Consider the following 18580-nt stretch of genomic DNA (forward strand, 5'->3'; position numbering starts at 1 on the left):
GTGAAGATGTCTTTTAATATAAATCGTACATTTCCTCATGGTAGATCGAGAAAGAACAGCTGAAACAAAAGGGGCTTCGGTGTGGCTTTTCTTTTCTTTGTTTACATCATTGGAGGTTTTTACGTTAAAATCCCAACAAAAAGCCAAGTCATCCAGACTTTTATTTTGAAATTTTGTCGGAACCAGCTGATTGACAGAGAAGTGCACAGAAATATTAAACATATGTTTTCATCTTATTCGTGGTCAAATATTAATGGAGTCATTTGTCCAATGCCAGTGGTGCAATATAACTAAATAGGTCAAGGTAAATTTACTTGATTACAAATTTGAGGTACTTATACTTTAGGCTACTTGAGTGTTTTCTACTTCTACACCTGTAATTACATTTTTACTTCACTACATTTATCTGGCAGCTTTAGTTACTTTACAAATGATGAAGTTACATACTAAACATTTGAAGAGCATAATAAATATGTTTTATTATAAATTAAACTACTCTATAATTACAGCTGAAACGATTACTAACTAATCAATTAGTCGATTGACCGAATACTATTTTGATTGTCGGGTAATTATTTGAATATGTTTAACTTATTTGCAATAATGTTGAGATTTGGACAGGTGGTTTGGAGAAAGAAAACATTGTGAAGGTGTCACTTTGGGAAACAATCAATCGATTAATGGAGAAATAATGTGCAGATTAACCCATAATGAGAATAATCATCGGTTGCAGTGTCTATTCAAAATAATTTAAAATGAGCAGTACTATATCATTAGCCTGATAATTATCTTCATATGAGTAAATATTAAAGTAATAAAGTATTAGAAAACAGTTAAACATGTAGTATCTTCAATACTTATTCAGCAGATAGTATTTCCTTTTCCTCTATATACTTGAAAACGTTTTCTATAGTACTTGTTGGTTTACTTTTCTAAATGAAAGTTCTAGAAAAAAAGCTTTTTGATGTATTAAAATTATAGGACGGTTCATACAAGCTTTTATTTTGAAATCCACAACCGGAAAGTGTTTGAGTCTAACTCCAGCCAGCTTGTCGGCAGCAGGTGCCGCCTGTCATCCGCTTACTAACGGGACCTCCGACAGACGCAATGCACCGACTGTTGCTCGTGTTTCTGGCCGCCGCCGGGGCGTCTGTCCTCGGCCTCCCCAGGCTGGATGTGTCCGCGGCGGCGCCATGCCGCGCCCCGCTGCAGTGGGAGGGCAGGTGGGTGATGTACGACCACAGCACCGGGAGGAACAGCCGGTCCGCCGTCTCCTACGACGGCCTGAAGCAGAGGATCCGAGTCCTGCAGCAGAACAAGAAACACACCCCGTGTCAGAAGTAAGGCCCGAATCAAGTGTTCAATAGAGCCTGATGCACACCGTTAATATGTCGTTAAACTAATGTAAATATAAAGCTACATTATTATTTATATTTTACATTTTACGCCCTATCTCCACTGGAGATATTACAATAGTATGGTATTAAGAAAATAATGTGTCCCACCTATATAAAATAAAAGTGTAATAAAATAATTAAATGGCTTAAAAAGAAAGAAAAAAACATTTAAATTGAACGCATATTAATATAAAAATAACTATATTATAACTAATACATAATAATAATAATATAGACCACTTTCTAATAAGGCTTTATAAAGAGTTAATCAGAGCTTTATTGATGTTAATAACTAATGTATTAAAGCTTTATAAATCAGTGATCCTGAAGAAGTCCTTCTCACTCCTCCCTCCATCTCTCCGTCTGCTGCAGGTTCTTTGAGTACATCTACTTGTACCAGAGCATGGTGATGTTCCAGATTGACCAGAAGACCAAGGACTGCTCAAAGGTCGCTCTGACGGAGGCCTGGGATCCCTACGACGTCCCAGACAACTCCACCTTCGAGGACCAGTACTTCATCGGAGGCCCCTCGGACAACGTGGAGGTTCAGGAGTGGTCAGACAGGAAGCCGGCGCGCCAACGTGAGTTTGTTTTTAACGCAGCTGTGGTGCATTTGTTATGCTAAAATACAGAAAACACGGCAGGACACACAGCTGTGAACAACACTGGAATCAAATCAGTGCTGCTGGAAGATTTCTGAATATAATAAACATAGATTTTAAAACATCCTTAAAAACATCCTCTGCAGCTTTAAGCAATTTGCTAAATGACTTAGTGCCGGATTTAGATTTGTTTAGTTGCTGGCTCAGTATTAAATGTTTCATCACGTTTAAAATAACCAAACCCTACGTTGACATGTCGGCTGGTCTCTCCACCAGATGAGTCCTGGGTGGGCGTCTACACCGTGAGTGACTGCTACCCGGTGCAGGAGACCTACACCAGGAACACCAGCGTCACCACCTCCACCCGCTTCTTCAACCTGCAGCTGGGCATCAGCGACCCCGACGTCTTCACCCCGCCCAGCACCTGTCAATCAGCACGACTCGAGAGGATGTCCGAGTGCTGAGGCGTCGCCGGGCCTCACCTTCTACCTTACACACGTAACTTCGGGACTCTTCAGCCTGGACGTTATGTTCCCATGTTTGCGTCCAAGCGACTAACGAGGAGACAACAATTGGTTTTTAGCGAGAGCTTGTTTGTGATTGTGTCCAACAAAGTGTCGCTCAGTATTGCTTCTCGTTAGTCGCTGAGACAGAGAAACATGTAATTATATATATTAGTATTGCGAGCAGTCTCAGACTCTTAATCATCTTTAGTTCACTCCATCACTTACAGGCGTCGTGAGCTTTTGCATCTATAACATCTGGCACATTGCATTGTGGGATTGTTATCAGAAAGTGGTGTTTTGCGGCACTAAGTGCGTACGCTTCACACGTAATGGCGTCGAGGAAACATGGTGGCTTCGGCGTTTTCTACAGTTGTTTAATCGTTTGCTGCTGATTTGCTGCAACATAACAAAGCAGCTCATGGGGATGCTTCAATGGTCTCGATGCTAACGGTGAGTTTCAATGTGTTTGTTGTTATTTCGACGCTGCGAGACTAACTTACAGCGAAGGAGGGTAGAACCTCATTGCTACAATGTCTTAATAGTGATTTTAATATTTTATTAATAAAGCAACTGGCTGGAAACTTGTGTTGCATTCTCCTTTCAGTCATCTGTCTGCCAGCTGTCACAGCCCGACCAGCGTTCAAACTCTTCACGAAGCCACAAACACGCAGAAACGTTGTGAGCTGTGAGACTCCAGGTTCTGTGCAGAACCATCCTGCACCTTAATGACACCGCTGGGCTCTGACCGGATCGCTACATGCTAATAGATAATCCTGCGCTCTGAACTGAAAGGGAGGATTCCTTCTTGGGACATTAAACATGCTCCATCCATTACTCTTGTGATTTGTGGTACAGAAACAGCTCCTCGTGTTCCTCATACGCACTCAATTATTCAGGTTTGTTTTCTACCCCAGCAGCCTGACGTTGCTAAGGACCATAGTTAACAACCCTGACTCAATCTGCAGGTCTGACCTCAGAACGTACCTGATGTGACAAACCTGCACGCACATTGAAGGTGTGGAAATACAGATTAAAGCATCTTGTTTTGGGATGTGATTCTGAAAACTGAAAATGTTCACTTGGTGTCCTTTTTCAAGTTTCTGCTGTATCTCCATCAGATATTTTAGTTAGTTGTTAATTATGTGCACCGAAACAACAGAATAACATACAGTATAAGACAATAAGATAGATAGACAGTAGATAAATAACTTCTCTTAAACGTGTACTGCCCCTTTAAGAGAAAAGCCCTCCTGCTGGGTTGCATGAAAGCGGGATGACGCCTCCCTCTTGTTCCCGCTCTCATCCAGCTGCACTCTGCGCACATGTGGCCTCTTCCCTCCTCACTGATGTGTACAGATGGGTTCACCAACATGAACACATGAAGATTAGCAAATGAACAGACCCGTTCTTACTGTTCAGACAAACTCTCACAGAGAAGAGTTCAGCTGGACCAGGAAACCTTCTTCTGAAGGATCCGGTGACGACTCCCTGTGAACACAGCTACTGCAGGAACTGTATTCAACTCTTCTGGGATGAAGAGGATTGGAAGCAACTGGACAGCTGCCCTCAGTGCAGGCAGACCTTCACACCGAGGCCTGTCCTGCTGAAGAACATCATGTTAGCAGCTTTAGTGGAGGAGCTGAAGAAGACTGGACTCCAAGCTGCAGAAAGGACTGAGAGGCAGAGAGAGCTCGAGGGGAGTCGACTAAACATCCAGCAGAGAATCCAGGACGGAGAGAAAGATGTGAAGCTGCTTCAGCAGGAGGTGGAGGTCATCAATCGCTCTGCTGACAGAGCAGTGGAGGACAGTGAGAAGATGTTCACTCAGCTGATCCGTCTCATGCAGAAAAGAAGCTCTGATGTGAAGCAGCAGCTCAGATCGCAGCAGGAAAGTGAAGTGAGTCGAGTCAAAGAGCTTCAGGAGAAGCTGGAGCAGGAGATCACTGAGCTGAAGAGGAAAGACGCTGATCTGAAGCAGCTCGCACACACAGAGGACCACAACCAGTTTCTACACAACTACCCCTCACTGTCCCCACTCAGTGAGTCTACACTCTCCTCCAGCATCAACATCCCTCTCAGATACTTTGAGGAAGTGACAGCGGCTGTGTCACAAGTCACAGATGAACTCCAGGACGTTCTGAGAGAGAAGTGGACAAACATCTCACAGACTGGGACTGAAGTGGATGTTTCACTGTCAGCAGAGCATCAGGTTGATGTGGCACTTAAATAGAAAGAAGTATTTTAAGCGACAGTTTGTTAAATTCTGTGTTTTGTCTCCATGTTTGTTGCTAACAGCTGATTGTTGAGATCAGCTGTCAATCAAACATTATGGGCGGTACTTTGACATTTTCTCATCATCTCATTCTCATTTCACATTTTTTGTTTGTTATTTAATACATATTAAAAAAATAATAGTTCATGTAATCTATGGGATTTAAAACCAAAGTATAATCTAAAAGTATTCACATTAGATTATACAGTTGAACACCAATGGATTATATTATTTATTAAAATGTAAAAATATGTATTCAATATGTCCGGCAGTGGCTCAGTCAGGAGGGGCTTGGACTGAGAGCCGTAGGGTTGCCGGTTCAAGTCACCGACCAGACCTAAAACATGGAGTGTGACTGCTACTTGGAGAGGTCCCGGTTCACCTCCTGCCCTGTCGTGGTGCCCTTGAGCATGGCACCGGACATCCCCCTTCCCCCCTCACTCCCATTGCTCCCCGGGTGCTGTACAGTAGCTGCCCACTGCTCCTGGTACTAGACTCCTGGTACTAGACTCCTGGTACTAGACTCCTGGTACTAGACTCCTGGTACTAGACTCCTGGGACTAGACTCCCTGGTACTAGACTCCTGGGACTAGACTCCTGGTACTAGACTCCTGGGACTACTCCTGGTACTAGACTCCTGGGACTAGACTCCCGGTACTAGACTCCCGGTACTAGACTCCCGGTACTAGACTCCTGTCTGGTACTAGACTCCCGGGACTAGACTCCCGGTACTAGACTCCCGGTACTAGACTCCCGGTACTAGACTCCCGGTACTAGACTCCTGGTACTAGACTCCCGGGACTAGACTCCCGGTACTAGACTCCCGGGACTAGACTCCCGGTACTAGACTCCCGGTACTAGACTCCCGGTACTAGACTCCCGGGACTAGACTCCCGGTACTAGACTCCCGGTACTAGACTCCCGGGACTAGACTCCCGGTACTAGACTCCCGGGACTAGACTCCCGGTACTAGACTCCCGGTACGAGACTCCCGGTACTAGACTCCCGGGACTAGACTCCTGGGACTAGACTCCTGGGACTCCTGGGACTAGACTCCTGGGACTAGACTCCTGGGACTATGATGGGTTAAAAGCAGAGAACACATGTCACTGTGTGCTCTGCATGTGTGACCATTAAAAGAGGGTTTCATCCCATTCTATTATATATATATATATAAAAGTATAAAGTGACCATTAAAAAGAGGGTTTCATCCCTCTAATTCTAATTCAGTAATATGAGCAAAATAAAGCAGTAAATTTCAAAGTAATCTGACCCTAACCCAGGCAGGAAGTACATTGACTTTGACATGTAAAGTCGGCGGCCTGCCCCTTTAATGGTCCCGGGCGTTGGGTGCAGTAAGTCGGATTCCACCACTAGAGTTCTCCCTCTGGTTCTCCGCTCGGCTGTGTTTACCTCCAGCCCAGCGCTGCTGTACTGTGGCCAGCTGGACACAAACCACAGCCTCAACGAGCCCGAACAAATACTCATGTAAGCTGCCTCGTGTTCAATCCTTCGCGGATTTCCTGCAGCAGCTGTGTGTTCGTGACACCGTAATAAAGGTACGTTTGATTTCTATTCTCGTGAAATATGGCACACGCTTAGTGACAACACTGCGGCTAGCTAGTTAGCCAGCGACTAGCTCCGTTAGCTTAGCCGTAGCTTCCTTTCCCGTGATGGAGGATTGTGAACATGGCGCCCTACAAAACAAACGAGTTGTTAGCTAGTTAGCAGACTGTGTTTTACTGTGTTTGTGGCGGCTGTTAAAGCTTAAAGTGGACCTGAAATACAACTAACTTGTCGCTTTTACTGGGAATTTTGTCTAGGATCGCTGACAAGTTGAGTAGCTTAGGTTTACCAACAACCAGCTAAGGTTAGCTACGTAGCATCGCTAACAAAAAATAACTCACTACGACAGTCTGTCTGCCAGCCAACCATTAGTGTTACGTGTTTATTGTGGGGTTTATGTTATCATTCGTCATATCAACAATGCAAATTGGCTGGTTTAAGTTATTTAGTGCCAGTTAAATCGGTCATTTTGTTGTGACAAGCTTTGGTTTGGACGTTAGCTAGCATGCTAGTAGCTAAATTCAGCTTCTCCAATGGCAATGCTCGTGGCCTTCCACTGCTAACCTCTTTGTTGCCAAGTCTATGAGTGGTGTTTAGTGTGGCATTTCATTACGAGATTTGTTGTTGAGTTTTAAATTACAGTGTGTTAATCCAGATGCTCTTTCGTACAACAGCCCGTGTGGTGTCCCCGTATCAGTGTCAGTGTGGCGGCTGCTAGCTGGCTAACGATGAAAGGCTAAATGTCTTTAGTGCTGCATCCTTCAACACCTGTGCGACTGCCACACTTCATTTAATTCATATCATAACTAACAGGGATACTTATTGATGTGGAGGAGATGTCATTTACCCTGCGAGCCACAGAACACCTCCACCTGTGTTGTCTGTCTTCTAATTGGCCTCCGGCGTCGCACACTTTTGGGTACATCCCAAGTCTCATCCACGTTTCCCTCACTGGGGAGGACCTGAGACGTCCTTTCCTTTTGTTTCTGATGTCGGCGATCACAGCTGGATCATCTGTCGGTCTGCTTTAACATCTGTAGAGGCTTTTGAAGGACTTTATCTCTGCACACATGTGCTTATAATAATAAAGAGCAGTAAATAATCAGAGCAGCAGCAGCTGGTACCTGCTCAACAAACACCTGCACCTGAATAGCACCACGCAGGAACCTTGTCCACAGGCACAATGCATTCATATCACTCGTGCATTATCAATATGTATTGATATTCTGATTAGGGTGTCTTTTGAACACTGGACATATTTAGACTTAATGTTTCAGGGAAAATACGTAATTGATATCAAACTCTCAGGAATGATCAGCCTCTCATGAGACTGAATGGAGATGACTATAAATAAGAATGTAAAAAGGTTTCTTGCAGACACTCTTCCACTAAAAGTTAATGGGGGAAATAACAAATCATGAAAAGAACAATTTATGGTCTGTTGTTGATTTAGATCTAGACGGTAAATCAGAAAACAAATGCAATATAAAAAGTGATGCACTTGAGTTTAATCTGTTGTGTTTTCACTCCAGTGATGTTGAAATATATCAGATCAGCTGCGGCGTCCAATCAATAGCTGGGCAAAGACTTCTGCTCTCGTGTGTCCTCGCTCCTCCCAACAGAAATAAAAGCTTTGGGACGGTCTTTAAAATGACCCACGAGGACATATCCAATAAGAGACTTGAGATGTACCCACCCCCCCCCCCCCCCCCCCCCGGAATAACTGGTTGGGGAGCACGGTGGCATCGGGCCTGTCATTGTTTAGTGTGAGCTCTCCGGAGACAGAGGTACAGCCAGGCAGCGCTGGCTGTGTGTTGTTTACATGCCAACCCAGCAGATGCATGCAGAGGAGGGAGAGCCAGAGTGGCCATGCTGCTGCTGCTGCTGCTGCTGCTGCTGCTGCTGCTGCTGCTGCTGCTGCTGCTGCTGCTGCCACTGCTGCTGCCTGCTGCTGCTGCTGCCTGCTGCTGCTGCTGCTTTGGCATCATGCACACCTGCTGCACTTGACACAGAATAGTGGGGGGAGGCTCACATTACTCACCTTACTGCTCCTGTTGCCTCTTTCTCCTTCAGCTGTGTTGTGACGCTGTGAAGTCTGCGAAACTACCTGATGTCCGGGTTGATTTTCTTCTCACCGTGACTTAACAACAGTGCTGAGATGTTTTAAGGGTTAACACATGTTGTTCCAGTTGTGCACATATATTGTTTGTTGGGGTGATTTTCTCATTTTAATCCGAACATTAAATATGTTGCATGTTTGTTTCCTCACCCTAACCGCAGCTCATACCGTCATGAACTAAGTGTGAAAATAAACATCCTCTCTCGACATCCGTCACACGCTCTCCTACCACAAAGTGCACTAAAGCCAAACCACCTCCGCCGTATTGAAATGCTCCGAGCATTATTACGATTTATACAAGTGACAGCTTAAGTTTCACGGATGGTTAAGAGGACGACCGCATAAAATGGGATTTGAAGATATTGAAGGCCAGGCCTGTAAAGAGGCGGCCAGTATTATTCTCAACCTTTGAAGGTACCGAAGAGCTCTTCTTGTCATATTGCCTCTGACGTTCTCTGAGCATTTATCAGAAGCACGGTATTTGTTCTGTCCACGCGTCACTGTGGGAAATGTCTCGCATTAAGACAGTTCATTAATTATAAAGTCAGAGGATGTGTTCTCCACCTGACACTGAATCAGTAAGTAGAAGACAGAAACGGTAATAAGAGCTTCATAAACTCCGGTTTAAATCTCCTCTAAATGTAAAATACTAATGACATCATCCAGCCACATGTTACGTGAGTGTTATTTTGTAATCAGGCGGTCGGATGAAGAGTTTCAGAGTAAGTTTACGATCAAAACAAATCTCTGTTGTCTCAGAGGTTTACCGCTCAGTTTGGACGATGACGGAAGAAGCTTTTGTTTTTAAGTGTTGTTCAGTCTTAGGTTAAACTGTTCATGGTTATAAAGTATGAAGGGTATGTTGCACGCTGTATAAAGTATAAAGTATAAACTGACCGCTCATCAGGTGTCAAGTGGCTGAATGATCCACATGATGTCTTTAAAGACGGTCATGTGACTTTTACGGTCTTCAGTCTGTTTTTTTGTGGGTCGTCCAGAGGTCGGAGGGTCGGCGGTTCAATCCCCAGCGCCTGCAGTGTGTGTGTGTGTGTGTGTGTGTGTGTGTGTGTGAGAATGGTCATCCCTACTGATGACGGTCTGACTCTGTGAATGTTGTAAAGTGCTTTGAGTGATCGCAAAGATTGGAAAAGTGCTACCTGAAAGCAGCTCCTGTCACGCTGCTCTGCAAATATCTAAACTAGTCAAATATATAAAAATAAAAAGGGAACTTACTTAATTGTAACGATACAAAAAGCTCTTGACAGTGAACAACAAAGTTTAATTTCAAAGTGTATTAATATTAAACTTAAGTGCACAATGCTTCATTATCTTTGTTTACTTGGCTGATGAAATCCTGTGTGTTGCAGCTTGTGCACATGAAAGACTGTTTTTTATTAATATTGAGGTGTTTGTGGAGTATTTGTGCTTTCTAAATGAATAACAAGAACATTTACTTTAAACTCCCACTATAAAACCATGTATTAGTATTAGTATGGCTTCTTTGTGCATAATCGCATATATAGGACATATTTAGCTGGTTTGAGATGATGGACTATCAGAGACGTATAAACACTACTGCTATTCTCTTATGTCTGAATGTTGGTATGAAAACTCAGCTTAAACTTTAATGTCACATTCACAGAACAAAAGAAAATGCAGATTTAATTATGTTTCCTTTGTCCCCCCCCCCCCCCCCCCACAGTTGAGATGAATAAGGAAATCATGTCGCGCGTGGTGAAGAAGAGGCTGGCGGACCCCAAGGTGGTCCAGTACGTGTGGTCGGCCATCGAGGTCGTCCGCAACCAGAAACAAATTGCAAACATGGACAGAATCTCCAAGTAAGTTAATCACAGACGAGACTGATGTGAATCTTTCATGACGTGTCTGTACGTCGTCCTTTTGACTAAGGTTCATGCGAAAGTGTTAAAGGATACTTTAACCCTCTGAACCCCAAAATCCGGCTTTGAAAAGCGTGTTTTCTTAAAGAAACCGCCCAGATTACACATTTAAACTGAACGCTATCGTCGGATACTGAACGTTCAGACGCTCCTTGAATTAATCCTGTTTGCCGAATGCGTCCGTCAGTAAAGAAAACGTAAAATGATGCGCTCCTCAGACAAAGACTCTCCGCAGCCACGTGACACAGACTGCAGCTCACTCGGATCACACAGAGAACAGAGAGGATGTAAATAGTTTGACGTGTAAAGCCTGTTGTTCCCCTAATATCAGTTACACTTGTTGGATATATGCTCCTGGAGCAGGACTAATGCACTGCAGAGAGAAACGAGGCCACGGGGAGTGAAATGGGACGGCAGTGCAAACGCCCAGAAACTGCTCGGGGTTAAAGGGTTAAAGGGTTACTGCAACTAAATCACCAAAAACAGCTGACCAGTTTTGAGTTTTATTTACCAGTGCAGATGAGGTGGAGGAGATTTAGTTTGTGCGCCCACAGCACTGAAAAGGGAACAATGTCCATGTTATAGTGGAGAATCCACAGACGCAACGTTAGAGGACGCGCGGAGACGACTGAAAGGGTAATAGATTTAAGGCGTGCGTCCTGCGATGATCTTTGAAAAATAGCTTTTGACTTTGAAATTAGATATCTATACTGAGGACCGAACGACTCAAACACATGCAAACATGTGAAATGCTAAAACAACGTAGCTCGTTCTCAAGACTCGGAGAACAAATATTCAATTTATTATGATGATCTAAAACAGACGAGCATGAAGAGAGGAGCGAGAAGTTTGTTCTCTTTGCCTGATGAATAACTGATGAATAACTTTCTGTATTGATAGGATCTCTCAAAGTGTATTTGTTCTTTGTAAACGTTGCTTCGGGGGAACATGGTCATTAATTGTCTGTTTCACAAGCGGCTCTGTGTCGGTGGGAAGCCGGTGAGGGATTGTTGAAACATTCCTAATAACACCGACGTCACGATCCAAATCCAATAAAAGGGTTTAATCTATATTCTTGCAAGAAGGAGCAGAGTTTATACGTACAAAGGACGATCAGACTCGCACATCGAGCAGCTCTCCCAGCCTCAGTGTTTATACCTATTCAAAGGACAGGAAGTCATGAAGAGCTTCCAGGTTCCTTTGGTCTACAACATGGGGGTTTACAGTAAACGCAGACGTGCTGATCGACCTGCTCTTTGACTGAGCCGGTCACTTCCTGTCCCCTGCTGTGTTTAACGCTTACCTTCAGTCACGTTGATCTGAGACGGCAGATCTCTTCTGTTAGTTGTAAAATGTTAGAAACGATGTCCAACAGTCCCAAACTCAGAGACATTAAAGTCACATAACACAGCTGAATAAAATGAATCCAAATGACCAACGAATTACCCCCTTCCCGTTAACGTGTGCGTGTTGGCGAGGCTTGTTGACACATCAGACGGGCAGCGATCTGTTGGAGTTCTGACCTTCTCCAACTCGTTGCCGTCCTCCCCGTGAACCATCTGTATTGCACGGAGTAGAAACGGCCTCTTCGGTTGTGCAGCAGGTTTCTGTTAACGATGCATCGATCATCAGTTTTATCTGTGGCGTTGAATCCCACATTGTTCAAACTGCAAATTTGACGACACAAATCATCCGCTGAAGCTCTCGGCGGCGGACGGAGCACAGACTAAATGAAACGCTTAGCGCATCTCATACGGCAAGTTGGCCGGCACCTTGGAGCTGGCTGCTCGCCAAATCAATACCCGGTGGCTGTTGTCATGGCAACAGTTAGCAGTGGCATGCAACAGACAGCCCCAGCTCTCCCGCACAGCACTAAGTTATTATTGGCTGGAGGAAATTGTGATAACAAAACGATTTGCAGAAGTAGTTAGTCAGTCCTTTAACTGCTTTATAATATATAAACTGATAAAATCAAGATGTTCTTAAATGTTCCCACAATTAGACAAAGTTGTGACGCTGTCATTTTAACTCAGAACAATGTGTGTTAGGGTCCAGGTGAAGATGACGGCTCTTGTGAAAGATATTGATAGATGCATTTAAAGCTCTGTGTGGCGTTCAGGGCTCCTGGGACTCTTGGAACATCTTGTGGTTGAAGGGATCCTGACGTGTGTTCACCTCACAGACAGACTATCGTTCTCTCCACTGTACGTGAGGAGTAACTACAGACACCTGATCCCCCGCCGACACGTTCTGTTGGCTGCCTGCCACACTCGAGGATACGTGACCTCCGAGAGCTTCACTGCCCGTCAGCAGCAGCTGCGGGAATCAAGCAGACATTATTTAAATGCATCAGAGGAGGAAGACGAGGAGGAAGACGAGGAGGAAGACGAGGAGGAAGACTGCGTGTCATTTCAAACCCCGTGAATAATAAACTGTCTGCAGTAGAATACAAGAAGTACAAATCTGAGAGGGACGTCCGTTTCTGACCTTAGAAAGTACATGCTCTGTGTACACGATGTGTACATGATGTGTGTACACGGTGTGTACATGATGTGTGTACACGATGTGTACACGACGTGTACATGATGTGTACATGCTCTGTTTGCACCCCTAAATAAAATACAAGTTAAAACATTAAATTATTTGCATAGTTCTGAACAAAAAGGCTTCAATAAAGAGAGTTCCATGTTAAAGTTCAGTTTCTGTTGATACTGTCAGCTAAATGAAAGTGTGTTGACGACGTGTTCATCACACGTTGACCTTGTGATGAAGAAAACGATATATTGTGCAGCTTTAGTTTCAAGGACGTAAAACATCAACCATTGAAACATCTCTTTACACCAGCGCCACTAATCCACGCTGTAGCTCCCCGCCAAGGACAAAGGATGGCTCCGTATGCACATGGCTCAATTACTTCTTAACCTCCGTCTGCGCAGGTACCTGAGCCGTGTGTTTGGCATGCACCCCAAGGAGACTGCCAGACAGCTGAGCTTGGCTGTGAAGGACGGCCTGGTGGTGGAGACCCTGACTGTTGGCTGCAAGGGCACCAAGGCCGGCATCGAGCAGGAAGGGTACTGGCTGCCCGGCGATGAGATGGTAAGTTTAGCCGCTTCCTATCACAGTGACAGGGACTCGATGCAAACTAAAGATCAGAGCAGCAATACAAGAGGAACTAGCCCTTTAAGGTAACGGTTTCAGCGATGAGTCTCTTAGAGACCAGCGCTCAGATTCTGTCGGATGTTCCATCTATCTTGTTGCTCGCTGTGAACACGCTGTTAACAGTCACAGCACGCAGACGTTACTAGAGTCGTACAGAGATCAAGCATGATGAAGTGCTCGGCGAACAGGAGAGGTAGAAAAGTGCAGTTCTGTGTTTATACGCTCGGGCAGCCATCTGCTGTGCAGCGTTGAGATATTCGTATTTCCCTCGTTGGTTCACAGTGTAGCGAAGCCTTCTGCCGTTTGTGATGTAAAGATCTCTTCATGGATTACTGTGCACGTGGCATTAACATGTATTTGGTGGCTGCTGGTCGTGTCTGTCGTGCTTTAAACTCCACGAGCATCATCAGGGATGTGTAAGGAAGAAATATCACGCAGGGAACACAGGAATAACTGATCAAACTAAGCTTTTCTTAACCTGCACGAGTTTATATTGACTGAAGGTCGTAGATGAAGTCTTTGTTATGATCACAGGCCAGGGAAGATGTAATGTCTGTCCTGTTACCACTAAATGTTTATGGTTGAAAAGAAATGAACCTGTCCAGCGGAGCTCAGGTCGGTGTTTTTAGCAGCTGGACTTTTAAACTCTACTCTCTGAATCTTTTGCAATCACAGGAGCCGAAAGCCGAAGGAAGCAAGGTAAGAGCTGCGTCGTCATCTTCTTCCCCTCGACTAACGTCAGTCTGTCGGGGATTTGAGTGAAACCTTTTAGCAGAAGATCTCAACAGCAGTTTGTTCTGGTCAGTGCAACATTCATAGGCTTTGTTAAAGTTATACGGAAAGGCATTCTTGTTGCTGCAACTTAAACCAAATAACCACACAAGGTGACGCTGAACATGTGGCTCCAGCACTTTCTAACAAACACGCTGCCAGAAGCTACTTGCTGCCGTTGAGCTCTGCTGTGAAAAGCTTCATGAAAGTCCTCCGCAGCGCCGTGTCTAAGTGCTCTGTGATCTCGATGAAATAAGTGCTCGCTACTTATCTGCGGATGTGCCGTTGCTTGATTTTAAAAACACAAACTCTCACTTGGTACAGCTCAAAGCTGCTTCCAGTCCTTGGCATTCAGACGAGTCAAATACCAAGTGTAAACTTCAGCTTGAACACTGATCGTGTTTATTTAGTAATGAGACGACGAGCGACGTACGCACGGCTGCAGGTTGGTCGCTAGCATCTGTGTGTTTGTACTTCTCTTCAGAGGGGGGGTGTTCTTAACGTCTGTCTGGCATGCATATGTCTTTTATTTCTTTATGAATGGATGAAACTGGTGGAGTCGGGGGAGGGAGGTGCGTCTGTGGTTTGTGTGCTGCTTGTTACACTTCTTCTCGATCCCTCGGTGGACAGAATGTGAACGTGAGAAGCGTCATGAAGCAGCTCTCCCTCCACACGGGCCTGGTTTCAATCCAGCTGGCGTGTGCTGTGTTCTCGTGTTGACCTCAGCTATACTTTCTCCTCAAACACACAACCACGGTGTTTCAACACCGATCATAACATTTAAAAACGGCACAGTCAGCACTTCCTCAAGTGGGACTGGATTAATCCAAGGCTTGGCCAAAATGATTGACCTCTTCATCTGTTCATTCTCTAAAGGTTTGTGAACGCATGATGTGATGACTAACGATTCCTTCACTGTAGTCCAAATACATTTACTAACTCATTATGTTGAACTTCCTGTTTTTATCTAAACAAGAACATAAATATATTAAAAATAAAGTATAATTGTTAATAATGCCAAACAACTAATGTAATAAATAGGAAATCATCTTGAGTTTAATTACGCAACCTTTTCATAGTACGTAAAGTTCTTGTACGACTATTAATCAGGCTTCAACACTCTGAACCCGACAACCCGCTGCAGTGTGAGATGCGTTCTTTAAAAGGAGAATCAGAAACGATAAAAACTCATATTTCTTTATTTGCGATGGTCCTTGAACGAATCATGTGTGACGCACGCTTCCTTCAGGAGAAGTCTAAAGACTTGGTTACCGGGCAGTGTCGGGTCTGTGTGTCCGTCAGACGATTAGTGAATCAGTTCACCTCTAAGAGAAGGAGGACGAGGAGGAGGTGGAGGAGATGAGTCCTGGGGTTGTGTTTGTGCTGCTCAGCCTCTCGGCTCTCCGGCGTGTCCCAGCTTGAGCTGTTACCCAGAGTAGGAACGCAGTGTGGAGATGCTCCTCCTCCATCGCTGTCCAAGTCTCTCGGCCCATTTCTCCCTCCAAAAGAAGAAGCGGAGATATTTAACGGATGTTTGGAGAAAGATTTGAACCCAAAGGCAGATCTTCTGAATGTTTCGGTTCAACCCAATAACACCAGAAAACCTTTTGTTTCCACATCTGTGAAGAGTCTCGATGAGGAATCTGTGGATGGATTTCCAGACGTGATGAGCTTTAACTGTGAACCCAGAGAGTTCAGAGGTTTCACTTAACTTGGACTAGTCTGTTCCTGAATGAGGCTTTAGGGCTGAGAATAAGAAACATATTGACGGTTCATGATAGTGTTTCTGTCTTTGAGTTATTCGTGTATGAAATATCAGAGAGTGTCACAAATCCCCAAACCTGTAGCTGACATCTGCACATCGCATGTGATGAATTCATTGAGATGAAGACAGAAGGGCTCGTTTCAGCCGTTACACCTCCGAGGAAGAGGTTCACGTCCGCGCTGGTTTGAATCTGCACGTTGCTCCCGCTGTGTGCTTGTTGTCTTCTGCGTATCGGGCTTATTGCATTCCACAGTGACGTGTTCTTCTGATCCTCCTGTCAGCGACACTTCCTCAGAAAGTTGTTCACCTGAAGCTGAATGTATTCTGCCTCGTGCAGCTCCATCCCAACCTTCTGCACAGGAACACATGGAGGACGCATCAACCCCCCTGCTCTCCCCCACCGCGTCCACACTGAGTGGGAGGAGTTGGACTCTTGACAGCTTGATAAGTCGTTGAATTGTTAGCGGTTCACATACTTCCCGGCTCTGCCCTTCACTTCATTGAAGGAGTTGGCAGACTCTCCATTCAGAACCTTCCAGACACGAACTCTTAAATACCTTTATAGTAACTTCCAATCACAGAATAAAGGCCGGTATGATGTCATTTAACATTACAACAGTAACGAGTGCGTATATAACTAAATATATATATAATATATATATAATAACGCCATCAGATTCTTTTCCTGAGACTTAAAAACAAGAGATGAACTTCATGGTTCAGGATAATGAAGCAAGTTTGTAGCATTACAGACGTGAGGAGAACAAATTAAAAAGTAACTAGGCGTCCCGGTAACTCACCCGGTAGCACAGGCGACACATATACAAAGGAGAGTCCTCGCTCAGCGGCCCGTGGTTCGAGTCCGACCCGTGGCCATTTGCTGTGTGTTCCCTCTCTCTCCCCCCCTTTCACGATCCACACCTCTCTCTATCATAAAGGCATGTATATATTAATATATATATATATATATATATATATATATATATTATTAAAAGTAACAAAACCAAATGAAGAAAGTTCTCCGATGTTAAACGTGCATTTAATGAAATCAGACAATTTGAGAATGAAATCAGGAACTCTGAAGAGCGTGACTTGGACCTGGTGTTCACATCAGTGTTTGAAGAAGTACATTTGACTTGAATACACAAAGCACAGCTGGGCGACGTGCAGGCCGACGTGTGGAACACAGAACTGCATGTGTTGGATGTCGTTACAGCTGGGGGCAGCGGTGCACAGCAGGGGGTTTCTTACGCAGCCGGCGGCTCCACAACAAGGGAAGCGTCTCCTACAGAAAAGATTCTTTTCATAGAAGCTTTTCTGCAAAGATGTTTTTAGCATTTCTTCTCACAATCTTTCTGACCTTTTGTCACAAAGCTTTGAACTCCACGCCGTCGCCACCCGTGTGGTAAAATCACTTTGTTAAACAATGTGACCCTTAGATAATGTCCACTTTATCGTTCAGGAGGAGTCTTCTCACACTGTGAACGTTTAATGTGCATTTCGAGTGCTTCGTGTAGAGTTCCAATCAAAGGCCGTATTTAGAAGTTGCTGGTGAAATACTTTGGGGAATGTGTAGATGTAAAGGTTTGTTCATCGTGCAGCCACTTCACTTTAATGTAACCTGGTGCTTTAAAGACTATCTTTCTTCCAAGATGCATTTAAAAAGCTTCACAGATCATAGAAACCCTAAAACTAATTCATAATGCTGCAAATTAAAAAACTAGTTAAGTTTTATGCATTTAGAAGTTCAGAAGTGTGGGATCGAACACCCGCTGAGGTGCACAACTCGGGGCTGGTTTCACTTAAGGAAGGAGGATAAAGAAGGTTGTGTCCCCCCCCCCCGCACTGTGGCTGGAGGGGGGGGGGGTGTCATCCAAACTTGTGCTCTGCTGTGCCTTCCCTGCAGGAGTGGGAGGCAGAGAGCCACGACTGGTACTGCTTCGAGTGTCACCTACCGGGCGACGTCCTCTCCTGTGACAACTGCTTCAGGGTTTATCACCTCAAATGTCTGTCGGACGAGTTCAAGCCCAAAGACGGAGGATCCCACTGGCAGTGTGTCGCCTGCAGGGTAGGGTGTGTGTGTGTGTGTGTGTGTGTGTGTGTGTGTGTGTCTTGGTTCTCTTCCCCGATGAAGAGTTCTAAGAGAACTGTTTACTGCAGGAACAAGATAAATGTGTTAGAAGTGTCAATAAGTGTCATTTAAACTAATGAGAATGAATAACTATATATATATATATATATATATATATATATATATATATATATATATATATATATATATATATATATATATATATATATAGTTATATATATATATATATATATATATATATATATATATATCTATATCTATATCTATATAGATATATATCTATATCTATATCTATATAGATATATAATCTATATATATCTATATCTATATCTATCTATATCTATATCTATATCTATATGATATATATATATATATATATATATATATATAGATATATATCTATATAGATATATATCTATATAGATATATAATA

The 18580-nt window shown here is 44.1% G+C and overlaps 2 protein-coding genes across 2 annotated transcripts in view; both read left to right on the forward strand.

The window, feature by feature from the left end:
* The first annotated feature begins 1024 nt into the window (after positions 1-1024).
* On the forward strand, positions 1025-3090 carry epdr1 (ependymin related 1). Its single transcript, XM_029454214.1, has 3 exons — positions 1025-1340; positions 1770-1978; positions 2276-3090. Exons 1-3 carry the CDS (start codon positions 1108-1110, stop codon positions 2461-2463), a joined length of 630 nt encoding a protein of 209 aa, XP_029310074.1. The 5' UTR covers positions 1025-1107; the 3' UTR covers positions 2464-3090.
* A 3066-nt stretch (positions 3091-6156) lies between these two features.
* Positions 6157-18580, forward strand: part of LOC115022288 (zinc finger MYND domain-containing protein 11-like) — a 126435-nt gene continuing 114011 nt past the window's right edge. The window contains exons 1-5 of the mRNA XM_029453259.1: positions 6157-6336; positions 10165-10300; positions 13297-13456; positions 14195-14218; positions 17962-18147. Coding sequence (XP_029309119.1) covers positions 10170-10300; positions 13297-13456; positions 14195-14218; positions 17962-18147 — 501 coding nt within the window. The 5' untranslated portion in view covers positions 6157-6336; positions 10165-10169. The remainder of the gene's footprint in view (positions 6337-10164; positions 10301-13296; positions 13457-14194; positions 14219-17961; positions 18148-18580) is intronic.

This window comes from Cottoperca gobio, chromosome 17 (genome assembly GCF_900634415.1).
Source record: "Cottoperca gobio chromosome 17, fCotGob3.1, whole genome shotgun sequence".
Taxonomy (NCBI): Eukaryota; Metazoa; Chordata; class Actinopteri; order Perciformes; family Bovichtidae; genus Cottoperca; species Cottoperca gobio.